Source organism: Monodelphis domestica, chromosome 1 (genome assembly GCF_027887165.1).
Source record: "Monodelphis domestica isolate mMonDom1 chromosome 1, mMonDom1.pri, whole genome shotgun sequence".
NCBI classification, from domain to species: domain Eukaryota; kingdom Metazoa; phylum Chordata; class Mammalia; order Didelphimorphia; family Didelphidae; genus Monodelphis; species Monodelphis domestica.
The window spans coordinates 315170135-315191717 of NC_077227.1; the positions used below are offsets into that span (position 1 = coordinate 315170135).

At 41.2% G+C, this 21583-nt stretch overlaps 2 protein-coding genes across 7 annotated transcripts in view; both read right to left on the reverse strand.

Annotated features, from left to right (window-relative positions):
• The window catches only part of PLD4 (phospholipase D family member 4), a 35508-nt gene extending 29358 nt beyond the window's left edge, over window positions 1-6150 (reverse strand). Inside the window, exon 1 of the mRNA XM_007473459.3 lies at window positions 5027-6150. Within this exon, the coding sequence (XP_007473521.1) occupies window positions 5027-5062 (36 nt within the window). The 5' untranslated portion in view covers window positions 5063-6150. The remainder of the gene's footprint in view (window positions 1-5026) is intronic.
• A 5356-nt stretch (window positions 6151-11506) lies between these two features.
• Window positions 11507-21583, reverse strand: part of CEP170B (centrosomal protein 170B) — a 123110-nt gene continuing 113033 nt past the window's right edge. For all 6 annotated transcript variants that reach the window (XM_056811173.1, XM_056811176.1, XM_056811174.1 and 3 more), the window contains 4 exons: window positions 21255-21343; window positions 19546-19639; window positions 16706-16757; window positions 11507-15493 (listed from right to left, as the gene is read on the reverse strand). In XM_056811173.1, the coding sequence (XP_056667151.1) occupies window positions 15273-15493; window positions 16706-16757; window positions 19546-19639; window positions 21255-21343 (456 nt within the window). In that variant the 3' untranslated portion in view covers window positions 11507-15272. The remainder of the gene's footprint in view (window positions 15494-16705; window positions 16758-19545; window positions 19640-21254; window positions 21344-21583) is intronic.

The window sequence follows — 21583 nt, forward strand, 5'->3', positions numbered from 1 at the left end:
AATTTCCTGAGACAAGTCCCTTCACCCCCTCTGGGTTCTTGTTTCCTCATCTGTATGATGGGATGTTATGAGGATATTATGGGAATGAGGGAGTTAGAGGAGATGACCTCTGAGGATCTTCCAGTTCTAAGATCTCTAATTCCTATGTTCCAAAACAATGATAGTCATGGGAAAATGTCAGGCTCTAGGATGAGCAGATGACATTCCTGTTGTCTCTCCATTCATTCATCATCATTGACATTACAGACGAGGGGGGCAGGCACTTTACATGCATTATCTCATGCCTGGAACAGCTCATGACTTCCTCTGTGGCTCAGGTCAGCCATGCCCTCCTTGAACTTGTTCCTTCTCACTGGAAACTGACTACGGAAGCATTACAAGCCCATCTACCATTAATCAATCGACAATTACTTACTGCGTGCTCAGACTGGGCTCAGGAATCTGAATAGAATGCATATATCATATCTAGGGATAAGTGAGTGAGGAGCCTGGGTTCCAGTTGCAGCTGGCTCATTAACTATGTGACTCAGTTTCCCTAATTATAAAATGAAAGGGTTGGAGAAGATGGTGTTTTCCAACTCTGACATCCTGTGTTCTAAGCTCCCTTTTGGTGGTTTCTTTGGGTCCATCTAGTGTATTATTTGTTAGAAAATATTTTAAAGTTCTGTATATTTTATTTCTTAGTTGCAAAATTTCAGTAAAGCTGAAAACTTAAAAGACTGACTTGAGTGGTTTCCCTTGGCTGTGCTGTCTTTGGATCACGGTATAGCCTAATAACCAAATGAAGATTTTAATAATTTGTGCAAGTTAGTTTAGGTACTGTGAAGATTGGATTTGGCTCTCCCCTGATTGTAACAATGAAGGTACTTAGCTCTTCCTTGATTGTGAGGATTAAATTGTAATCCCCTGCCTATTTTTAGATTTTAATCCTCCAAAATGTAAGTACAGTACTTAAAGTTGAGTATGGAGATCTACCTATTTTGGATTTTAACCACAAAAATATGAACACCCATTTCATACATTGAGTGGGAGGTCTGTGACCCACATGTGAAAGAGTGGGCAGTCCTGGAGAGGAGTGTTAGCTGAGATCGGTAGATGTTAAAATTTAGGGGAAGAGACACAAAAGAAAAAGGTCTTTCTAAGTGGAAACAGAGACACACATAGATGGACTTGGAGAGACACGTGGAGTGAGGAGACTCACTTGGAGTGAAGACACACTTGGAGTGAAGACTCACACTTGAAGTGGAATCTCCTGTAAGAAGCAGTTCTACTGGAGTTGAGGCTGATAAAGAATCTACTGATTGAACTGACACATGGTGAGGGTAAAGGCTGACTTCTTTTCTTTGGCCTTTCTGGAGGTGTCGGTCTCCGGAAAGGCCCATTGTCTTGAGACTCCTTTCCACTGGCAGGAGCCTTTGAATTCCTACCTGGCTCAGAGGAAGCCAGAGCTCGCTCGCTCTCTCTCTCTCTCTCTCTCTCTCTCTCTCTCTCTCTCTCTCTCTCTCTCTCTCTCTCTCTCTCTCTTCTTCACTTTCTCTCTTCCTTAATATCTTCCCTCTATTGTAAAATAAACTACCATAAATTCCATTCTGACTTTAATAATTCATTTTTGGGATTTAGTAATTAAATCCCTGGTGACCAATTAAATATATTTAGTCCAACCATAAATTTAACAGTGCTTAAGGTAGTAAGCAATACCTCAGCATATTTCCTTAGGACTATTAGGATAACTTTCAAATGTGTCCTTCTGTCTCAAGTCTCTCCTCACTCCAAACCACTCTCCACATGACTACCAAAATAATATGCTCTTTTTTTAAACCCCTTAACTTCCATCTTAGAATCAATACTAAGTATCAGTTCCAAGGCAGAAGAGCAGTAAGGGCTGGGCAATTGGAATTAAGGGATGTGCCCAGAGTCACACAGCTAGAAAGTATCTGAGGTCACATTTGAACCCAGGACCTCCTGTCTCTGGGTCTTGCTCTCAATCCACTGATCCACCTGGTTGCCCTGGGCTGTGCTTTTTTTAGTATCATGGTGTAGCCTAATAAAGAAATGATTATTTTAGTGACTCGGGCAAGTCGATTTGGGAACTTAGTAGTAATAAAGTAATACCTCCTTTGGACTGTTATAATAGCTTTCTGATGGGTCCTCCTGCCTTATCTCACCTCTCTCCAAACTACTTTCCACACGACTGCCAAAACAAATATTCTAAAGCATAGGTCTGACCATGTCACTCTCCTACTCAGTAAACCTCAGTGACTCCCTATTGCCTCTAGGATCTGTTTGGCATTTAAATGCTCCAGCCTATCTCTCCACTTTTATTACAGATCATTCCCCTTCATGTATCCTATATGCCAGCCAAATTTGTCTCTTTTCTGTTCTTTACACACAATGATCCTTTTCGAGTCTCTAAAAAAGCACAGACTGTTCCTGCTGCCCAGATATAGTCAGTCAACTAATATTTATTAGTCATTGACTAAGTACCTAAAATGTGTCAAGCATTGTACTAGGAGCAACTTTTAGACTCTAGCTTCCATCAAGGTCTCATCACCTATAGGAGACCTTTTCTGATCCTTCTTGCTTAAGAGTTCTTAGCTGAGGATCCACAACATCCTTCACCAAAAAGGATCTGAGGCCAGATTTCAGGGGGTTTGTAAACTTGAATGGGGAAAAAAAGCACAACTTTATTTAAACATAATTGGTTTCCTTTGTAATTTTGTATACTTTATTTTATGAATTTAAAAATTCTGAGAAAGGTTCCTTGGGCTTCATAAAAGGTCTGTGACATAAAAAGGTTAAGAATCTCTTTTTTGGAGGTAGCTAGGTGGCCCAATGGATAGACAGTCAGGCCTAGAAATGGGGGTCCTGGGTTCAAATTTGACCTCAGACCTTCCTAGCTATGTGAGGCTGTACAAGTCACTTAAAACCCATTGCCTGGCCCTTACTGCTCTTCTGCTTTGGAACTGATACTTAGTATTGATTCTGAGATGGAAGGTAAGGATCAAAAAAAAAAAAAGGATCACTCTTTCTCTGGTATAATGGGAATTAAGAGTGAGAGGAACTCAAAATCAATCCTGGAATCTGGCACATTGAATAAAGTGCTGGACCTGGACTTAGGAAGACCTGAGTTCAGATCTAGCCTCAGACACTTACTAGTTATGTGAGCCTGGGGAAGTTATTAAACTCTATCTTCCTCATCTGCAAAATGGGGATAATAAAGTCCATACTTCCCAGATTATTTCATGGATTAAATGAGAGCACTTTCTAAACTTTAAAGTGCTATATAAATGCTAGCTATTATTATTTATTTATTAGCTTGGGCTTCAGTTTCCTCATCTGTAAAATGAGATTTGAGCTACTAAGAGTTAAGATCTTCTAGCTCTAAATCTGTGATCCTATGATCTTATCTTCTATGACCCTTCCAGTTCTGACATCCATGTTCAACATTCTAAGGTCCTTCCCAGCCCTATTTTCTGTTCTATGACTCTAATAGCTTTAAAGTGATGCTCTTAACATTCAATCAAATAGCCAATAAACATTTATTAAGCACCAGACACCATGCTAAGCTCTGGGGATATAAAAAAAAAATTCCAAGAGGCAATCCTGGCCCTCAAAGATCTACCAATATAATGGGAGAGATAGTAACCAAAAATATGCAAAGCAAGCTATATACAGGATAAATAGGAGATAACTCACAGAAGGAAGACACTTGAATTCATAGGGGATGGGGAAGACTTCCAGGAAAAGACAGGATTTAAGTTAAGACTTAAAATAAGCAAGAGAGGTCAGTAAACTGAGTGGAAGAGGGAGGACATTCTAGGCACAGGGTAACACACAGAATCTCTCGAGCAAAGAGACATAGAGTCTGTCCATGGAATAGCCATAAAGTCAGTGTCCCTGGATCTAAGAGTACGTAGTGGGGAGAACAAGGTGTAAGAAGACTGGAAAGACAGGAAAGGGCTTTGAATGTCAAACAGCATTTCGTATTGATCCTGAGGGGTTAGGGAACTACTGAGTTTACTGAGTGGGGGTCTGAAGGATGTATGTGACATGACTGGATTTGAGCTTCAGGAAAATTACTTTATTTATTTTTTTAAGTCCTTACTTTCTTTCTTTTTTAAAACTCTTACCTTCCATTTTAGAATGAGTACTGTATATTAGTTCCAAGGTAGAAGAAATGGTAAAGGCTAGGCAAGGGGGTTAAGTGACTTGCCCAGAGAGTCACACAGCTTGGAAATGTCTGATGCCAAATTTGAACCCAGGACTTCCCACCCCTAGGCCTAGCTCTCATTCCATTGAGTCACCTAGTTGCCCTAGGAAAATGACTTCAGTAGCAGAAAGGAAGATTAATTGAAATTAATTACTTGAGTCAGCCAGACCAGAGTTGTGGCAGTGTCAGAGGAGAGAAGGGTTTGTATTCAAAAGATGCTGCTACAGTGAAATCATCAGGCCTTGGCAACAGATTGGATATGGGTTATGAGAGATAGTGAGGAGTCCAGGATGGCTCCTAGATTTTGAGCCTGAGGGCCTGGAAGGGTGGTGTTGCAGGGATGGTAGAAGTCAGGGGGAGGATTCAGAGGGAAAGATAATGAGTTCTGGTTTGACTATACTGAGTTTCAAATGTCTACCAGACATCCAGTTCAAGATGTCACAAAGACAGAGATGTGAGTTTGGAGGTCAGCCCAGAGATTGAGACAGGATATATAGGTGTGAGAAGCATCAGCATAGAAATGACAAATTGTTTCTAGGATTTTTCTCAAGGCCCCTGATTTGACCACAGGTCCCCTGCAACTAGAGAATAATGATATCAAGTAAGGGGCCTGGGTTGTTGCTATTAATCACCCCCAGGACCAGGATCTCTGGAAACGCTGACATGCCAAGTCTCCGATGGGTTCCCTCACCCACCACCCTTGGGTTAGACCCTTCCTTAAAGGTATCACAGTTTGGGCACCTGCAATTGTTCCTTTCTCCCACAGTCCTCAGGGAGTAAGGCTCCCCTTAACCCCGACCTCCCACAACCACTTACCTTTGAGGGCTTCTGCATGGTCTTGTCTGCTTTCATCTAGTCACAGCTGAAGGATTGTGGTGTGGAAGAAAGATCAGTGGAACTAGAATCAGAGGATATGTCTTTGCATCCCACCTCTGCTTCTTCCTAGCTGTGTGGCCTAGGGAAAGTCAGTGTCAACTCTCTAAGCTTTTGTTTCCTCTCCTATAGGATGAAAGAGTTAGATCAGATTGCCTCTAAGGATCCTTCCAGCTCTGAATCTTGGGATGCCAGCACTGCAAAGAGGCTAATTCAGTTTCATCTCCAGCTCAGTCTCTGTCTTCCTCCTTTGTCTATCTTAGTCATATATTACTTCCTTCTTTTTAGTTTCTTCCCCTTTGCCCTTCATAACCATGTGGCCATCTGGGGCTTCAGCTTCAGATGAGGGAGAGGGCAATATTTCTTGGGAGCCCAAGAATGTCCCAGAGTCCTCTAGTCTCAGAGGGCATCTTCCTCTCTGAGACACCCTTGCTTAATTCAGGAAAGCTTGAAAATTAGGTGAGGGGATGGAAAGGGGAAAGGGAGTTTCAGAGCTTTGGTCTCCTTTGAAATGTAGCCTCCTTTAGGATTCTATCCCTACTAAACTCAGAAATTCCTTGTACCGCTGAGCTTCCATTAATTACCTCTGAGCCCCCCAACCCTCACCCCAAAGCAATTACCTTTGTTAGATAAGAGCACTTCTTGATTCCTAATGTGAAGGTTTCTGCATGTCCTACCATGTAGTGGAGAAGCTCCCTTTGATTAGCTGCCTGTGTCTTTAATTGGTGAGAATGAGCCACTATGTAGCTCTAATTTGGTGACGCTAGATGTTTCAGTGATAGAGCACTGACCCTGGAGTCAGCAAGTCCCGAGTTCAAATCTGACCTTATATACTAGATGTGTGATCCTGGGTAAGTCACTTAACCTCTGTTTGCCTTAATCCACCAGAGAAGAAATGACAAATCACACTAGTGTCCTTGCCAAGAAAACCTCATAGAAGGTACAGTTCATGGGGTCACAGAGTTGGACAGGTTCTGATTTGGCCTCTTCAGGCTGGTATTGCAATCTGTATCAAGGAAGAAAATTACTAGGGAGTTTTCCCCTATCAAAAGCTTTAAATCTGCTTCCTTGAAATTTTTATTCACCGCTCTTAACTGGCCCCTCTGGTACCAAGCAGAACAGGTCTGTTCCTCTTCCACAAGATAGCCTTTCAGTGCACTGGGGGCACAAACAAGAAAAAAGAAAAACAGTGCCTGCCCTCAAAGAATTTACAATCTAATGGGTACTCGGTGCTGTGAGGGAACCGGACAGAATTGCTGATAGGAAATGAAATGACCCGGAAAAGTGTGACCCCTGTATAAAGGGGAGTTTGAGGGGGAGTTCATTGTTCAACCCTCCAACCGTTGGATTAGAAGAGAGAAGCAACTGAGGGCTGAGGTGATGTTGAGCATCAAAGCTCAATCAGTCTCCAGGATGACGAGATTTGGGGTGATAGACTAGAGAAAGGCATGATGTTGGATTCACTGAAATTTCCATCTTTCCCCCATAACTATCTAACCCAGTGGTTCTCAACCTCTCAATTTCTGGCAATGAGAATACATAATGCATATCAGGTATTTACATTCCGAATCATAACTGTAGCAAAATTACAGTTTTGAAGTAGCCACCAAAATACTTTTTTGGTTTGGGGTCACTGCAACATGAGGAACTGTATTGCAGGGTCACGGCATTAGAAGGGTTGCGAACCACTGAATTCTAACCAGACCTCTTCCAATCCAGGTTTCAGCTTCTTTTTTCTTCTGTATTCTTTCTCAGTTAGCTGATGGAAGGAAAGAATGGAAGGGCAGACCATTTCAATCTGGAATGGAACTTAAGAGACAATCTAATTTAGTCTCTTCAATTCTACTGATAGAAAGTGAGGGCTCAAAGAATTCAAATGGCTTTGCTCCAAGTCACAGAGGAATTAAATGACTATAGGTTCCTAATTTATAGCTAAAGACTTTAACCTTAAGTGAATTCCTATATAGTTGCCCGACACAGAAGCAAAATTTATGGCCCTCTGCAGTTTAATAATCATTGTTATCTATAAAGAGAATAAATTCAAAAGACTTAAGAACCCCAATTAATGCAGTGACAAAAACAATGCTTCTGGAAGACCATTGATGAAGCATGTTACCCATGTTACTTCTCTTGACAAAGAGGAGGTACACTTAATGTGTAGAACTAATACAGCTGATATAGACATTTGTTTTGTTTGACTAAGCTTATCTGTTGCAAATGCTTTCATTTTCTTTTTTCCCAGTGGGGAAGGAATATGTGAGGAGAGGGTGAGTGGGAACAAATCCTTGATAATTAAAAAAAATCATTTCTTAAATGGGTATGGAACAGTGTATGTAATGAAAGATTTTAAAATTTGATTTGTTTTCATGAATTTCTCTCTCTCCCTGTCTCCTTTTAAACAAATTATTTTTGTGCTAAGAAATGTCTCAAGAAGCATATGGGAGAGGAGAGAGCATCTGGGTAGCTCAGTAGATTTAGAACCAGATCCAGACAGAAGGTGCAGGGTTCAAATATGGTCTCAGATACTTCCTAGCTGTGTGACCCTGGGCAAGTCACTTAACCCCCATTGCCTAGCCCTTACTGCTCTCTTCTGCCTTAGAACCAATACACAGTATTGATACTAAGATGGAAGGTAAGGGCTTTAAAAAATAAAAGAAGGGGAAATGTGTAAAAACAAGACTTTCAAAATCCATTTTAAAAGATTATGAAAGCATAACAAGGTATAACTGTGTGCCTATTTTTAAATCTTGTTATTTGTGCATCAATTAAGGAAATCATGGAATCTGAGTTGGAAAAGACCCCAGATAGCATCTATTCCAACTTGTACTCACTGATATAAACACCTGATAAGTAATCATCTAACCTCTGCTTGACACCCTCCAGGAAGAGGGAGCCCAATTCATCTGACAACCTAATCTACTTTTGAACATCTCTCACCGTTAGGATGTTTATCTTTGCCTCAAACCAACATCTGACTATCTTTAACTTCCACTCAGTGCTCCTAGTTCTTCCCTCTAAGGAACATTCTACTCACTCTTCTTCAGGACAGCTCTTGAAATACTTGAAGACAATAGCCTTGTCTTTACATCTCTTCTCTCTCAGGATGAACAGATCTTTCCACCAATCCTAATATGGCATGGTGTCCAGGTGCTTCACCACCCTGGTTACCCTTCTCCAGCATGCTCTCCAAATGATGGATGTCCTGAGCACAACTCTACAGATAGGGCCTTACCAAGGCAGAGAAACGTAAGCTTAGTCACAAGGAAGTAATGGTTGCTTAGTCTCCATTAATGTCTCTTTGTTTAATTCTTTCAGTTTTACTTTTTTTAATGAAACCAAGAAAATGCTTTCACCTAAGTGTAGGGCCCACGTTCCTTTCTTCCTTTACAGTGTACATTCATACTTATTATCCTAGCTGGGGCACATCAGGGAGTCAATGTCATAAATAAATAATCCTTCAATTATGGAATGAAGTGGCCTTTTTTCATGTACCCAGAAGTATTCTGTGTGGGGATCTGCAGATCAGGATTCAAAGCAGCTATGCTTTACTTTGGGAAGACTCACTTTTGTCTTTCTTGCTATTGACTTGTAAGGACTGGTTTTGCCAAATGTGTGGAATTAGCGCTCGCGCTCTCTCTCTCTCTCTCTCTCTCTCTCTCTCTCTCTCTCTCTCTCTCTCTCTCTCTCTCTCTCTCTCTCTCTCTCTCTCTCTCTCTCTCTCTCTCCTCTCTCTCTCCCCACACACACACACTATGGACTCTGTAACTGAGGGACTTATGACCAGCTGGTTCCAATGTGTCCCAGTCAAGCCAGAGTTAGAAGGAATCTTGGAAATCATATGGCCAATCCCCTCATCTAGCCACATGGCCACTTCAGGACACCTCAAAATATTGACAAAATTTCCTTATCTTGATCTGAAATATACCCAACTACAACTTATATTCAGTGCTCTTAGTTCTGCTCTCCGGCCAAGCAGAATAGGTCTAATTGCTGCTCCACGTGACAGTCCTTCAAGTACTTGAAGACGTTTCCCCTACCCCTGTCCCTCAAGTCTTCTCATGTGCAGGCTTACCATCCGCAACTTTTTCATTGGTCCTTATGACTTCTCTTGTCCCCCTCATCATCCCGGTCACACTCTGCATTTTGTCAGGATCCTTCCTAAAATGCACAACCTCCCTTACTTCAGGCATTGGATTGTTAGTGTAGTCTGAAAATTACTTTCACCATTTTGGTCTATTACTGACTCATTTTGAAACTGCACTTGATTAAGAATCTCCTATCTCATGCACAGGAGTGTATGTGTGTGAGCTGAGCTCCTCTCTCCTTTTCTGTTACCATCTCAACCAGAAGTCCCTGGGGCCGTTCTTTTGAATAAAAAAACTGATAGGGAATTCTGTATATATAGACCATCATCTTGAACCAAAAGCCTGGAATAACACCTTAGATCGAGTCTGACCATAACTATAAAGTGTTCAAACTGCCACAGGTCCCTCTTTCCCTACCACTCTTCAACCTGGGGCTTTTTTCACTTCTCTCCAGAGAGATACTGATATATTCAATGCTGACTTCAATACTGATATGGTTTGAAATCCCTTTGCGGATTCTCTTGGATCTTTCAGAAAACTCTTCAGCCCCTCAGAGAAATATTAAGAATGGTCTTTGTTCTCATTGTGGATAGGGCAAAGAGAAGATATAGCTTTCATAAAAACAAAAAACTATACACACAATAAAGGTTGTGTTGGCCAATTGGTAGACTCAGAGCCACTGAAGGTGGTGTCGAAGGTTTTCAAGTTTGCATGCCCAAACTGCAACTTTGAGCTGCTGGTGAGCCACCCACACCCCCACCCCCACACCCACACCCACATTACCACAAAGAGCAGAGGGAGGAAGTGCTCACTTTGGGTGGCTGGACAGAGGGGCAGGGCATGCAAAAAATGGCTTCCGGTGCTGGGAAAAGGGGGAATGGAGTAGCTCCCCCTGTGCCAGCCCAGTACACATGCCAATACTTCACTAACGCTAGTGTAAGACTTTCTTCTGCTGCCATGTTCTTAGGACCCTGTTCTGTAACTTTCATCTTCTTTCCCTCAGCCAAGTGACTGTTCTCATTCCAACATCCAGCTGAGACAAAACCATTACTGGAAAGTTTTTCTACTTTTCTAGTTTTTTGTGGGGTTACCAAATTTAGGAAAGTTCAGTGACAGAGGTCAGTTTGGCCAGATTCCTAACTTTGTGAAAAGTGAGCCAGGCTACTACACATCTGATCTTAGGGAACTACTACTGTTTTTCTCCCCTATGAACTTTTCTTTCCCTTATTTATTTTTAATCCAAAGAGATTTCATTTTCCCAACTACACATGATAACACTTTCCTATACATGCTTTCTGAAATGATAAGATCCAAATTGTCTTCCTTCCCTCTTCCCTCTCAGAGAGGGTAAATAATTTGATCTGGATTATACAAGTATCATCAGGCAAAACATACTTCCATATTGGTCATTGTTTTAAGAAAATACTCATATAAAACCAAAACCCTAATAAAACTGTAAATAAACTAATGTGGAAGATAGTATGCTTTGATCTGTGTTCTGACTCCAACAGTTCTTTCTCTGGAGGGGAATAGTATTCCCTGTCCTAAGTCCCTCAGAACTGTCCTGGAAACTATTTCTGGAAAGCTTTGCCTGAGTCCCACTTCACCCCACCTGTCCTGGTACAATAATGGTTATCCAATAATAACCAAAATCCAACACTCACACCATGCATCCCCCCCCCCCCCCACCGCTTCCTCCAATCCAAGACTTCCCAGAATACTTTGCAACTCTCTCAAGCACTTAAATGTACTTAGAGGTACAGGCTTGTGATTTCATTCAGGTAGGAAGTTTCCCCTCAGGCACTTGGAGGAGATTGTGTGTTGTTCAGAATACCTTAGTCAGTATGGATGGATTTAGGTAAGGGTTGTCCCAACTGCCATGCCAGCCCTCTATTCATGACTAGATGCTGCTTTTCCCTAAATATATGCACACTTGGATCTTAATTATTTGTGCGCCTCTCTTATGCCAATCTCATGAAATTAAAAGCACCTTGAGAGACCTCTGGTCCAATTCATGGCTGTCTACAAATACTCCCAACAATATTCCCGGGTGGTCATCTAGCTTCTGCTTTAAGAACTCTGGGAACGGGGTGCTCACTCTCTAACAAAGGGGTTCATTTTTCCTTAGGTGGTCATAACTAATTCTGTATTAGACTAGCTACAAAAGGAGGAGCTGTCCCACATCTAAACTTTGAGTCTCTTCTATCACTTGCTTTTATCCATATTTATTGAATTAAACTGAGTTTGGCAAAGCCCTCAGGGACTCATACCCGGCTTAGTCCTTGGCTCCTACTTGAAGACACAGTACCTTTAATAAAGCAAGGAAGTGACACATAGCTGTGTGACAAAAGAATGATTTATTTGAACAATCTATGATAAAATTATATAAAATAACCCATTTTCTTAAAGACATCTACAGTGTCACCTGGGAATCAAATGTACAGATACTGCCTCCAATCCAAACAAAATAAATTACCACTCGGTGGGAAGACAAAGAGGGAACAAACCAAACTGGAATCAAAGGTGTGAACTTGTGAATTCCTCCTCTCCAAAAAAAAAAAAAATTTATACAACCATCATGGAGGAGAGGGGATGGAGTAGAAAACCAGAGAATCAACCAGTGCCGAGCAAGTCAATGAGTGAGGAGAGATGGCCATTGATCATTTGTAAGGTACACGGACACACTCATGCATATGGCTGGCCCAAGACAGAGGGTATAGCCATCTCTCTCATTATATATACACCCAATGGCTGGGTCAGCAATGTGGAAGCACCAGGCAGCAGAGAGCATGACCCCTCCCTCACCACAGGCATGCTCCAATCTAGCCAGTCCTAGAGGGGGACACAGAGGAATATGAGCTTAGGCAAGCATACTCCAAGGAGGCTGCCAAGGTTGAATCAGGAAGCAGAAAAAGGAACCAGGAGAAGCCATATACCTGTCTATACTTTCTTCTGTTTTTAGACTTTTTAAAAACAAGTTTAAAAACAGAACTCTTAAACAGTTGCATGTAAACATAGAAACACTCCTGAGCTGACCATAGGCCCAAGAACCCCCTTGATCATTGGATATCATCAGACTCACTCTGCCAGGCCACTTGGACCTTCTCAGAGTATTTGTACCATTAAGAGGACTTTGTCTTCAAGTACTCATCATTACAGCTAACCTTCCTAGACCTAGGATAATGAAGGAGGGGGAGGCAGGGGTTCTCTGACACCATCCAGCCAAGTCCCTGTTCTCTGCTCTCCTCAAAGGCCTGACCTTTGAGATGCCTGGTAAATGAAGGAGGGGGGATACGAATCCAGAGTCCGTGTCCTGGTTTCACCTGGGTCTGGGTGAGGGCAGGGAAGCCAAGGAAGGATGGTAACTAGGCTAGCTCTTTGGCTTTTGGGGTTGGGAAGTGGAGGAAGAAAAGGTGTGTAATATACCCAGTTAAGTTAGCATGTGCCCTGTTGACAAGGATTCCAGGAAGAGCATGAAAAAACTATACAAATATTTATGCTGTAAAAGTATCTCAAAACCCCAATCCAAGTTTCTGGATTCAGATTCAAATGGTCCAATCTACATCTATATGAAGAGATTTCCCAAGCATTCCCAGACACCTGATTCATCCTCAAAGCACTGCTGTGAGGGTGAATGGAGGGGAAGGAATCATTCTCCTTATTTTACAAGCCAACCTGGAGAAGCAAAACAATTCACTTACAGTCATACAGTAAGATGGTGGTTTACACTCTGCCCTGCCATCTTCCTTCCTGCCCTTCAGCTGGGACTTCTAAGCCATCATTTTTGGGCAATCAGTAATGACAGCAAATAATTCCTGAAAATTCAGAAAGCAGCAGAGAATGGTCCAGGGGCTGGATTCACAATAAGGAATTAATCCATTTTGCTGTGCCCATCTGGGAAGAATTTAGAGAAAGCTATTTCAGGGACTTGGGCAAAGGAAGAAGAAAGAAAAGACTGGCTACCCCCTCTACCCCATCCTCATCATACTATAGACTGAAATGTGCTTCAAACCTAGAACTGAGGGGTCCTCACCCTGACCTTGGCTGACCATGATGCTATCTGGTTGCAACATGGCTCTGTCTGGTAAAATCAGGGTCTCAGTGTTGACATTTCCCCAACTGGAGCCAGCTAGACTCTGGGGCAGGCTTACAGGCAAGGGTGAATCCCAAGTCTGGTGCTAGGGTCTGGCCAAGAAACAGGTGGAGCACAGAAACCTGTTGTCCCCAAGATACAGGAGAATATGGGGATAGATAGGACCTCTGGCCTCAGGAACACTGGGAAAGTGGCTCACTTCAGCTTCCAGTGAAGTGAACAAGACCCTTAGGCAATCAGCCTGCCTACCAGCATTCTCACTGTGGGCAGGGAGACCAGGTAAACCACCACTGCAGCTATCCAAAGAGAAGATTCTGAAGAAACCGGACCACATGTGTGTGGACAAATGTTTGCACATGCATGTGCACATATCTGAAGTATACTTTTGTGCATGACTTCTACATGCATGGTTAAGTGCTTTATGCGCTTTGGAGTACACATGCATGTGTGGGTGAGCACATGACTGCATTCTGAACAGGTGCTTATCTATCACCTTGTCTGCTATCTTAGAGTTGCCAGGAGAGAGGAAACCTCTCTAAGGCATGTGCAGAGCAAGGGGTGCTGGGTCTCTCCAAAATGCCTGGCAATTTGGCGGGGTGAACAGCTACAAACAAATGGTACCTTTTTTCTGCGAACAAAGAATTAGGTTTTGCCTCCTGATCACTTAGTGCTGGGACTGACCAGTGCCTGGTAGCACAGGGGATGCACCAGTCCTGTCTGATGGACATGGACACCACAGAGGAGAATGAGGCTCACAGCCCCTTCCTCAGCCTGGTGTCCTTCCCCAGGATAGGATTGTCAGGGGATAGACTGTGGGGTTGGGGCAGCCAGTCTTATAACCACTAACAGTTCCTTCCAAATGAAGCCAAGCAATGCAGGATCATGTGTCCACTTGTATACATCTCCCAGAAAGTGGAATTCCCTGGCCACGCCAGGCTTCGCCAACCTCTCCTTCCATTGGACAGCTCCCACACTGACTGACAGTACTCCAGCTCCACTCTGGGTGATTCTCTAATGGTCCTCACGTGTAAGTCTCTCCAATAGAACACACTTCTCTGGACCAGGGCCTGCCTGGGCTTCTATCTCCTGTCTCCCCCCAGATTGTGAGCTCCTTTTACTGTCTTCCCCTTGTGAGAGCATGAGCATAGGGCATGGCACACAGAGTAGGAATTCACTGAATAGCTGCTGACTGACTATTTGACCTGATTGTGCTGGTATCCTTTAAGTCGCTCTCAGGGCTAGATCCAGGAGGGCTCATTCCTTAAGTAATCAGGTTCAAGCCTGTGGGAAGAGCACCTATTACCTGAAGAACCACATGCAGTTGGCTCTCTAGCCCCTGAGGGACACCAGCTTCCTAAGAGCAAACTTTTTTCCTCCTTTGTAAAGCTAAAAAATGTGACTAAGACAAGACTCAACTCAGGCTTAAAGGACAATGATTTGGCCAGAGAGTGACCCTAGGCCTAGCTAATGCCAGGGTCAGTCCAGAGGCAAGTCAAGAAGAACCTTAATGCCACCTGGGTTTATCTGGTGTTCCATTTGGGTAGAAGGTCAGAACCTGGTGCTAATGCCAAGCTATAGGTCATGCCCATCGAGGGTTTGGGATATTCATCCCATGCCACTGGATCTGATCCACAAGCTCATGACCCATTCCATGCAGGCCCAACATTAGGGGGTGTCCACGGCTCTGGGAAGGAGCAGAACACATCATCAAGGCCAAGCAAGACCTTATAGCCATGGACAATGAATGAAAGAGAGGGGTGCGATTACTAAGCTAGGGCAGGGCAGAGGAGCCCAGAAGAGGTGCACAGCTGGGCTTTAGTTTTGGCACATGTGGGATATCTGACATGGCTAGTTGTCTAACAACTGCCTTAGGCCCAATTGGCTCAATTTCTTTGTACAAAGTGCCAACGACTGACACAACAGCCCACAACCACACATACACACACAACACAACCACACCACTGGAATCATAGGTGGCCCGTGGCCAGCAGCAATGGCACAGAACATGGTTTCATATCACAAACTTCTCTGCCTCAGGAAGGAAGGTTGGGTCCTGGAGTCGGGTTGAGCTGCAGGTGGAGTTCTGGGTGTGGTTTTTCACTTCTTCAGGAGGAGGGGCTGGGCTAATAGCAGTCCTGACCTTACTGGCTGGTCTCATTGTTGACCCTGATGACAGCCTGTTGCCAGTCATGATGTCCAAGTTCCCAGTGGGGTCAATGATTGCATTGATAACTGAAAAGGGGACCATAAAGAAGGGGGTATTAAATGGGGATAGGAATGGTAAATGTTCACAAATAATAAGATAGGGAGGATTCCCTGCTCACCCCATCCTTCCAGCACATTTCATCAGGCTTCTTGTTTCTAGCCTCCCAATCTCTCTATCTAAAAAAGCTAGAATTCTGAATCCCAATAGTATATAAACTCCTTGAGGGTTGGAACTATTTCCTGCTTGGCTTTTGTGTTCCTAATGCCTAGAATCATTCCAGAAGGTGCTTAATAAATTCTTGTTGATTGTTTGAGTGTCAAGGTCACCAATCTAATGTTTTAGAAATAGGATACTAGATGGTTACCTAATCTAGCCACATTTTTTCCAATCTTCTAGCTTTAGCATAACTCAGAACTTCTAGAACCCAAATCCTGGACACACTGGGCTCTCTCCCTTCTTTGAGTTCCTTTGGCCCCACCTGCAACTTTCATTGGATGCTTCCTACCTATTAGTTATTTAGTTGTTTCTCATCTTCCCAATAGGACAGAAATCTTAATCAATAGCTACTATGTCCCCCCCCCCCCCAAGGCCTGAATATCTTCCTCTTTCCACCTTTCTCTCAGCAGAGGTAAGCACAGAAATAGGTTAAAAATTGGGAATTAAAAGGATATTTATAGAATTGAACTGAAAAGTTAAAAAAATTACAGAATGTGAGACTTGGAAAGGTTTTCAGCAGCCATCTAGCCCAACTTGCATCCAAAAAGATTTCCCTTGCTACATTTTCAGTTCTTTCAATTAATTCTCATATGGTGTGGGCTCAAGGACCTTCACATCCTAGTTGCCCTCTTTTGGACACTCTCTAGCTTATCACTCTCCTCCTTTAACCCTCCAAGTAAAAAAAAAATGAATGAAATACTCTAGATATGGACTAGCCAAGGCAGAGTCCAACAGAACTATAACCTCCTTATCTTTTAATAATCAATAATAATTAATGAACTATCCTTTCATCTTAACCAAAGGAATACTGCTTCTCCTGCTGTAGGTGGATGCAGTTTTCAGTGATTATAGTATTCCAAAAAATACGTTCCTAACGATAGATCCTGCCCTATTGTATACCCACCTCTACATTCTACTCCATTGCTGGGAATTGATGTCTGAGCAGTTGTGCTAGACCACATTAGGCTAGGTAAGATTCCCAACTAGAAATCTATATGAGCAAAACATCTGAAATTACTAACCTTCTAGCTGTTTCTGGACTCTCCTTAGTTCCTTCAAAATAGAGCTGATCTCCTAGGGAAGAGAAAAAAGAGAATCCAGCACATCAAAGCCTGAAAGGTTCTCACAGGTCTACTCTAACTCATCGATTTCTTTCTTTTCTAAATGTTTTAAGTTGAGTTTTATTTTCAGTTCCAAACTCTTTCCCTACTTCCACCCCTCCTCAACCCATTGAGAAAGCAAGAAAAACAAAACCCATTACAATTATGTCTAATCATGCAAAACAAATTCCCACATTAGCCAAGTCCAATGTCTATGCATACATATACAAAACACACACACACACACGTAAAAAGAAAGAAAAAATATTTTTCAATCTGCACTCTGAGTCCATCAGCTCTCTATATGGTGGTAGATAGTATTTTTTATCATGAGTACATCATGAGAACTGTGGCTAGTCATTGTGTTGATCAGTTACTAAGTCTTTCAAAGTTCATTATTGTAACAATATTGTTATTGTACAAATTGTTCTCCTAATTCTGGTCACTTTACTTTGTATCAGTTCATATAGGCCTTCCTAGGTTTTTCTGAAACTTCTTCTCTTTTTCCTAAATTTCCTACAACACAATAATATTCCATCATATTCATATACCCTAACTTGTTTAGCCATTCACCAACTGATGGATATCCTTTCAGTTTTTAATCCTGTCACTACAGAAAGAGATGCTATAAATACTTTTGTACACAATGGTCCTTTTCCTCTTTCATTGGTCTCTTTGGGAGTATAGACATCTTGTAAAAGCAATATAGCTGGGTCAAAGGGTATGAACAGTTTAATAGTTTTTTGGGTATAATTCCAAATTGCTTTCCAGAATAATGGGACCAGTTCACAGTTCTAACAACCAGGCCTCAGTATATCCATTTTCCCATAGTTCCTCTAGCATGTCATTTTCTTTTTTGCCATTTTAGCAAATGTGATGGGTATGAGGTCGTATCTCAGAATTGTTTTAATTTATATTTCTCTAGTGGTTTTGAGTATGTTTATATGACTATTAAGAGCTTGAATTTCTTCCTCTGAAAATTGTATATCCTTTGAACATTTTTATCCCTTCATATCCCTTGAACATTTATCAACTGGGGAATGATTCCTATTATTGTAAATTTAACTCAATTCCCTTTATCTTAGAAATGAGAAAGAAATTTGTTGTGAAGATTCTTTCCCAGTTTTCTGCTTTTCTCCTATTTTAACTCCTATAAAATGAATAATCTCTAATCACTAATATAGCTATAGTATTAAGTTCCCTTCTTTAGTAAGAACTTGTTCCAGCTGTCAGCCTTAGGCCTAACAGCTAAGCTAAATTAACACAAATATTTCCTTAAGACTAAGTTACCTATAGATTTAGTGAATAAGTAGACTAATAAGATTTAATCATTTGGTAGCAATTAAATTAGATTAAGAATAGATAGATATAGTTGAAGGAATAATAATAGTTATTCAATTAAGTCAGAGATCATAGGTTTTTAATTCTTTTCCGGAAGCTACAAAATTAATTACAAGCTTTAGTAACATAAACTTTAGCAGAAATGATACATTTCCTTTCAAACTCAGTTACATAGACCCATAATGATTCCCTTTAAGAGATCACTAAAAAGTACTTCTCAAAGAAAATTCACAAATTGAGACTAAGATCCAATAAATGGGATATGGAAATGGGAAATGGGAAAATGGAAAGTAGTATGGCAGAAATAGGCACAGATTAACATCTCACCCTGTATACCCAGATAAGCTCAAAAAGGGTACATGATTTAGATGTAAAAGATGAAACTTTTAATCCAATAAAATATTAAATCTAGTAGTTTTCTCACCCTTGGAACTTCCCAGAGCCCCCCTAACATATCCATACTCTAAAAGTTGGAAAATCTATAAATAAGAAGCCCCAGGATCAAGTGACTTGCCTTGAATAATTGAATTATGTTCAAAATAACTTTCCTAAGATTTTTTGTTACTTTCTGTGACTTGCACGTTCATTTTTTTAACCTATAAAAATAAGCTCTGTAAGTTTCCCTGATAACTGAATCAGTAGACCTAACTTAAAAGTGGGAAACTATTGGTTTTGCTTATTAAATTATTATGCTTGGAAGTTTTGTGCCCAAAACTTTTCCTTTTTAGATAAAATCCAAAACTGCATTGGTCTTGTTGCTGCAAAACCCTTTTATTTTTTTGTAATAAAAATCTTCCATTTTACCTCCTTTATCTCTTGTATGGCCATGAACTCTTCCTTTATCCATAGATCTGGCAGATAAACGACTCCATGCTCTATTAGTTTGCTTATGGTTTCATCTTTTACATCTAAATCATGTACCCTTTTTGAGCTGATCTGGGTATACAGGGTGAGATGTTAATCTGTGCCTATTTCTGCCATACTACTTTCCATTTCCCCCTGTTTTTTAAAACATTTTCTGTAGTATTAGAAATGTTTGTAAATATTTGGAAGAATCAACTTGTAAGTCCATCTGGTCCTGGAACTTTTTACTTTGGGAGTCATTTCATAACTTTGGGAAGGGTCAGAATCTCCCTTCTTGACAATTATGCTGGGCCTGGAATCAAAGAGAACCTGAGCCACTTACTAGCTGTGTGACGTTGGACAAGACACTTAACCTCTGTGTATCTTGGTTTCCTCAGTTGTAAAATGGGGATAACAGCACCTACGTCTCTGGAGTCTTCTGAGGACTAAATGAGACAATATTTATAAAGTGCCTAACACATGATTGATGCTTAATAAATACTTGTCTCCTTCTCTTCCCTATGATAGGTCTTGGGCATCAGGCAAAAGGCAAGTTACAAAGCTTGCTGTTTCCTCACCTTGTTGGATGTCTTCAGGATGGGCACTTCATTTTCTGAGTTGATCTTGGCCTCCATGTCCTCCCAGGTCCTCTCTGTGTTCTGGAAAAGAATCCTGTGGATACATTGCTATTTAGCTCTTGGAAAAGGCAGAGGCTAGTCGAAAACCCACACTGACAACCGCTCTTTATTTTTTTTGGATATTCTCCAGTTATAGAACATGAATGTGAGCATGGGTCTGTGTATCGGTGTGAATGCCAATTGGGAAATATAAGGAGCCCTGTATTTAGTGTCAGAAGACCTGACTTTACCCCAACCTAGCTACGTCTCCCCGGGTGAGTCACTTAACCTTGCTATACTGAAGGCAATGGGGTCTGTACAGGAGAAAAATGTGTAAAAATACACAAGCTGGGGTATTTTAAAGGCCACTTAGGGGATTCAGTGGGTAGAGGGCTAGGCCTGGAATTGGGAAGACCTGAGTTCAAATCTAGCATTAGACACTTAGTGGCTATATGACCCTGGGCAAGTTATGTAACCTCTGTCAACCTAGGTTTTCTCAACCATAAAATGAAGATAATAAAAGCACCTACCTCCCAAGGTTGTTATGAGAATTAAATGAAATAATATTATAAAGTAATTAGCACAGTGCAATAAGCACATAGTAGATGCTTAATAAATGCTTGTCTTCCAGAAGATCAAGGACTAATATTAAATAAATGTTTAACAGTAACTGGAGACCAATATATGCATGACAGACTTTTAAGTTTAATCTGCATTATCACCATTTTCTCCTTCACTTTCTTAAATCTAAACAATCAACAAAAGAATAAATCAAACCCTAATTGGAAGTGTTGGCTGATTTCTAAGGTGCAAATACTCACACTGAAAATTAACAATTGGCTCTCAGGAGCTCATTCACAATGACTCCAGCACACCCTTCAGAATGGCTTGTAGGGAAGTACTGCATTTTGGAGTCAGGAGTCCTGGGTTTGGATCCCAATTTTAATCCTTACTACCTGTATGATCCTGGAAGAGTCACAGACTCTAAGCCCGAGCTTCCCTCTCCATAAAACGAAGGGATTAGACTAGATTGACAAATCTCTAAATATGATCTGCAAACCTCTGGGGGTCCTGAAGAGCCTTTGAGGGAATCTGCAAGTTCAAAATTATTTTTATAATCATTCTAGTATGTTATTTGCCTGTTAAAACACCACTCCCTGTCCAGCTACATATCTGTATGAGGCCTGATTTTCTTCATATGCAATACCAAAACAACAGATTATTAGCAGATAGGAGAATATAGCTGTCTTCTATTAAACCAGACAGTAAAGAGATTTTTAAACGTATGTAAAACAATGCCACTCTTCTCACTAGGTTTTTTTCTTAAGAAAATAGTTATTTTTCATAAAAATGTTATTCATGTTAACATATCATGAGCTTGTTTCTAAATAATAACATTTTAAAATATTTTAACTTCTAATACTCTAAGTATCGATAGATATAACCCCCAACCCAAAAGTTTGCTGGGGTCTTCAATAATTTTTAAGAGACTAAAGGGGTCTTAAGACCAAGAAGTTTGAGAACTTCTAGTCTAAATTATCTTCAATGATCTCTAAATGGTCACTTCAGCTCTAAATCCCATGAGGCAAACTCTAGCATAAAGAAGGTAGAGTGAATCCAGATGAGACAAAGTGCCCCCTCCCACAATGAGCACAGGGCAGGAAACTCACTTCATTTTCTCTGCAAGGTTTTCCGTGTTTTCCCGGATTGTGTGTGATAGCTGGGAAACAGGATTCAGCATCAAGTTATCAAAGATCACCTGCAAGAAAATCAGAGTTAGAAAGAGAAATTCCATTTAAAATTACCCTAGACTTAGGAATCTATCTGCCAAGACAAACACAGGAACTATATGAACACAACTACAAAACACTCTCCACACAATTAAAACTAGATCTAAACAATTGGAAAAACATTGATTGCTCATGGGTGGGATGAGCTAAGATAATAAAAATGACAGTCCTACCCAAATTAATTTATTTATTTAGTGCCATTGAACTAC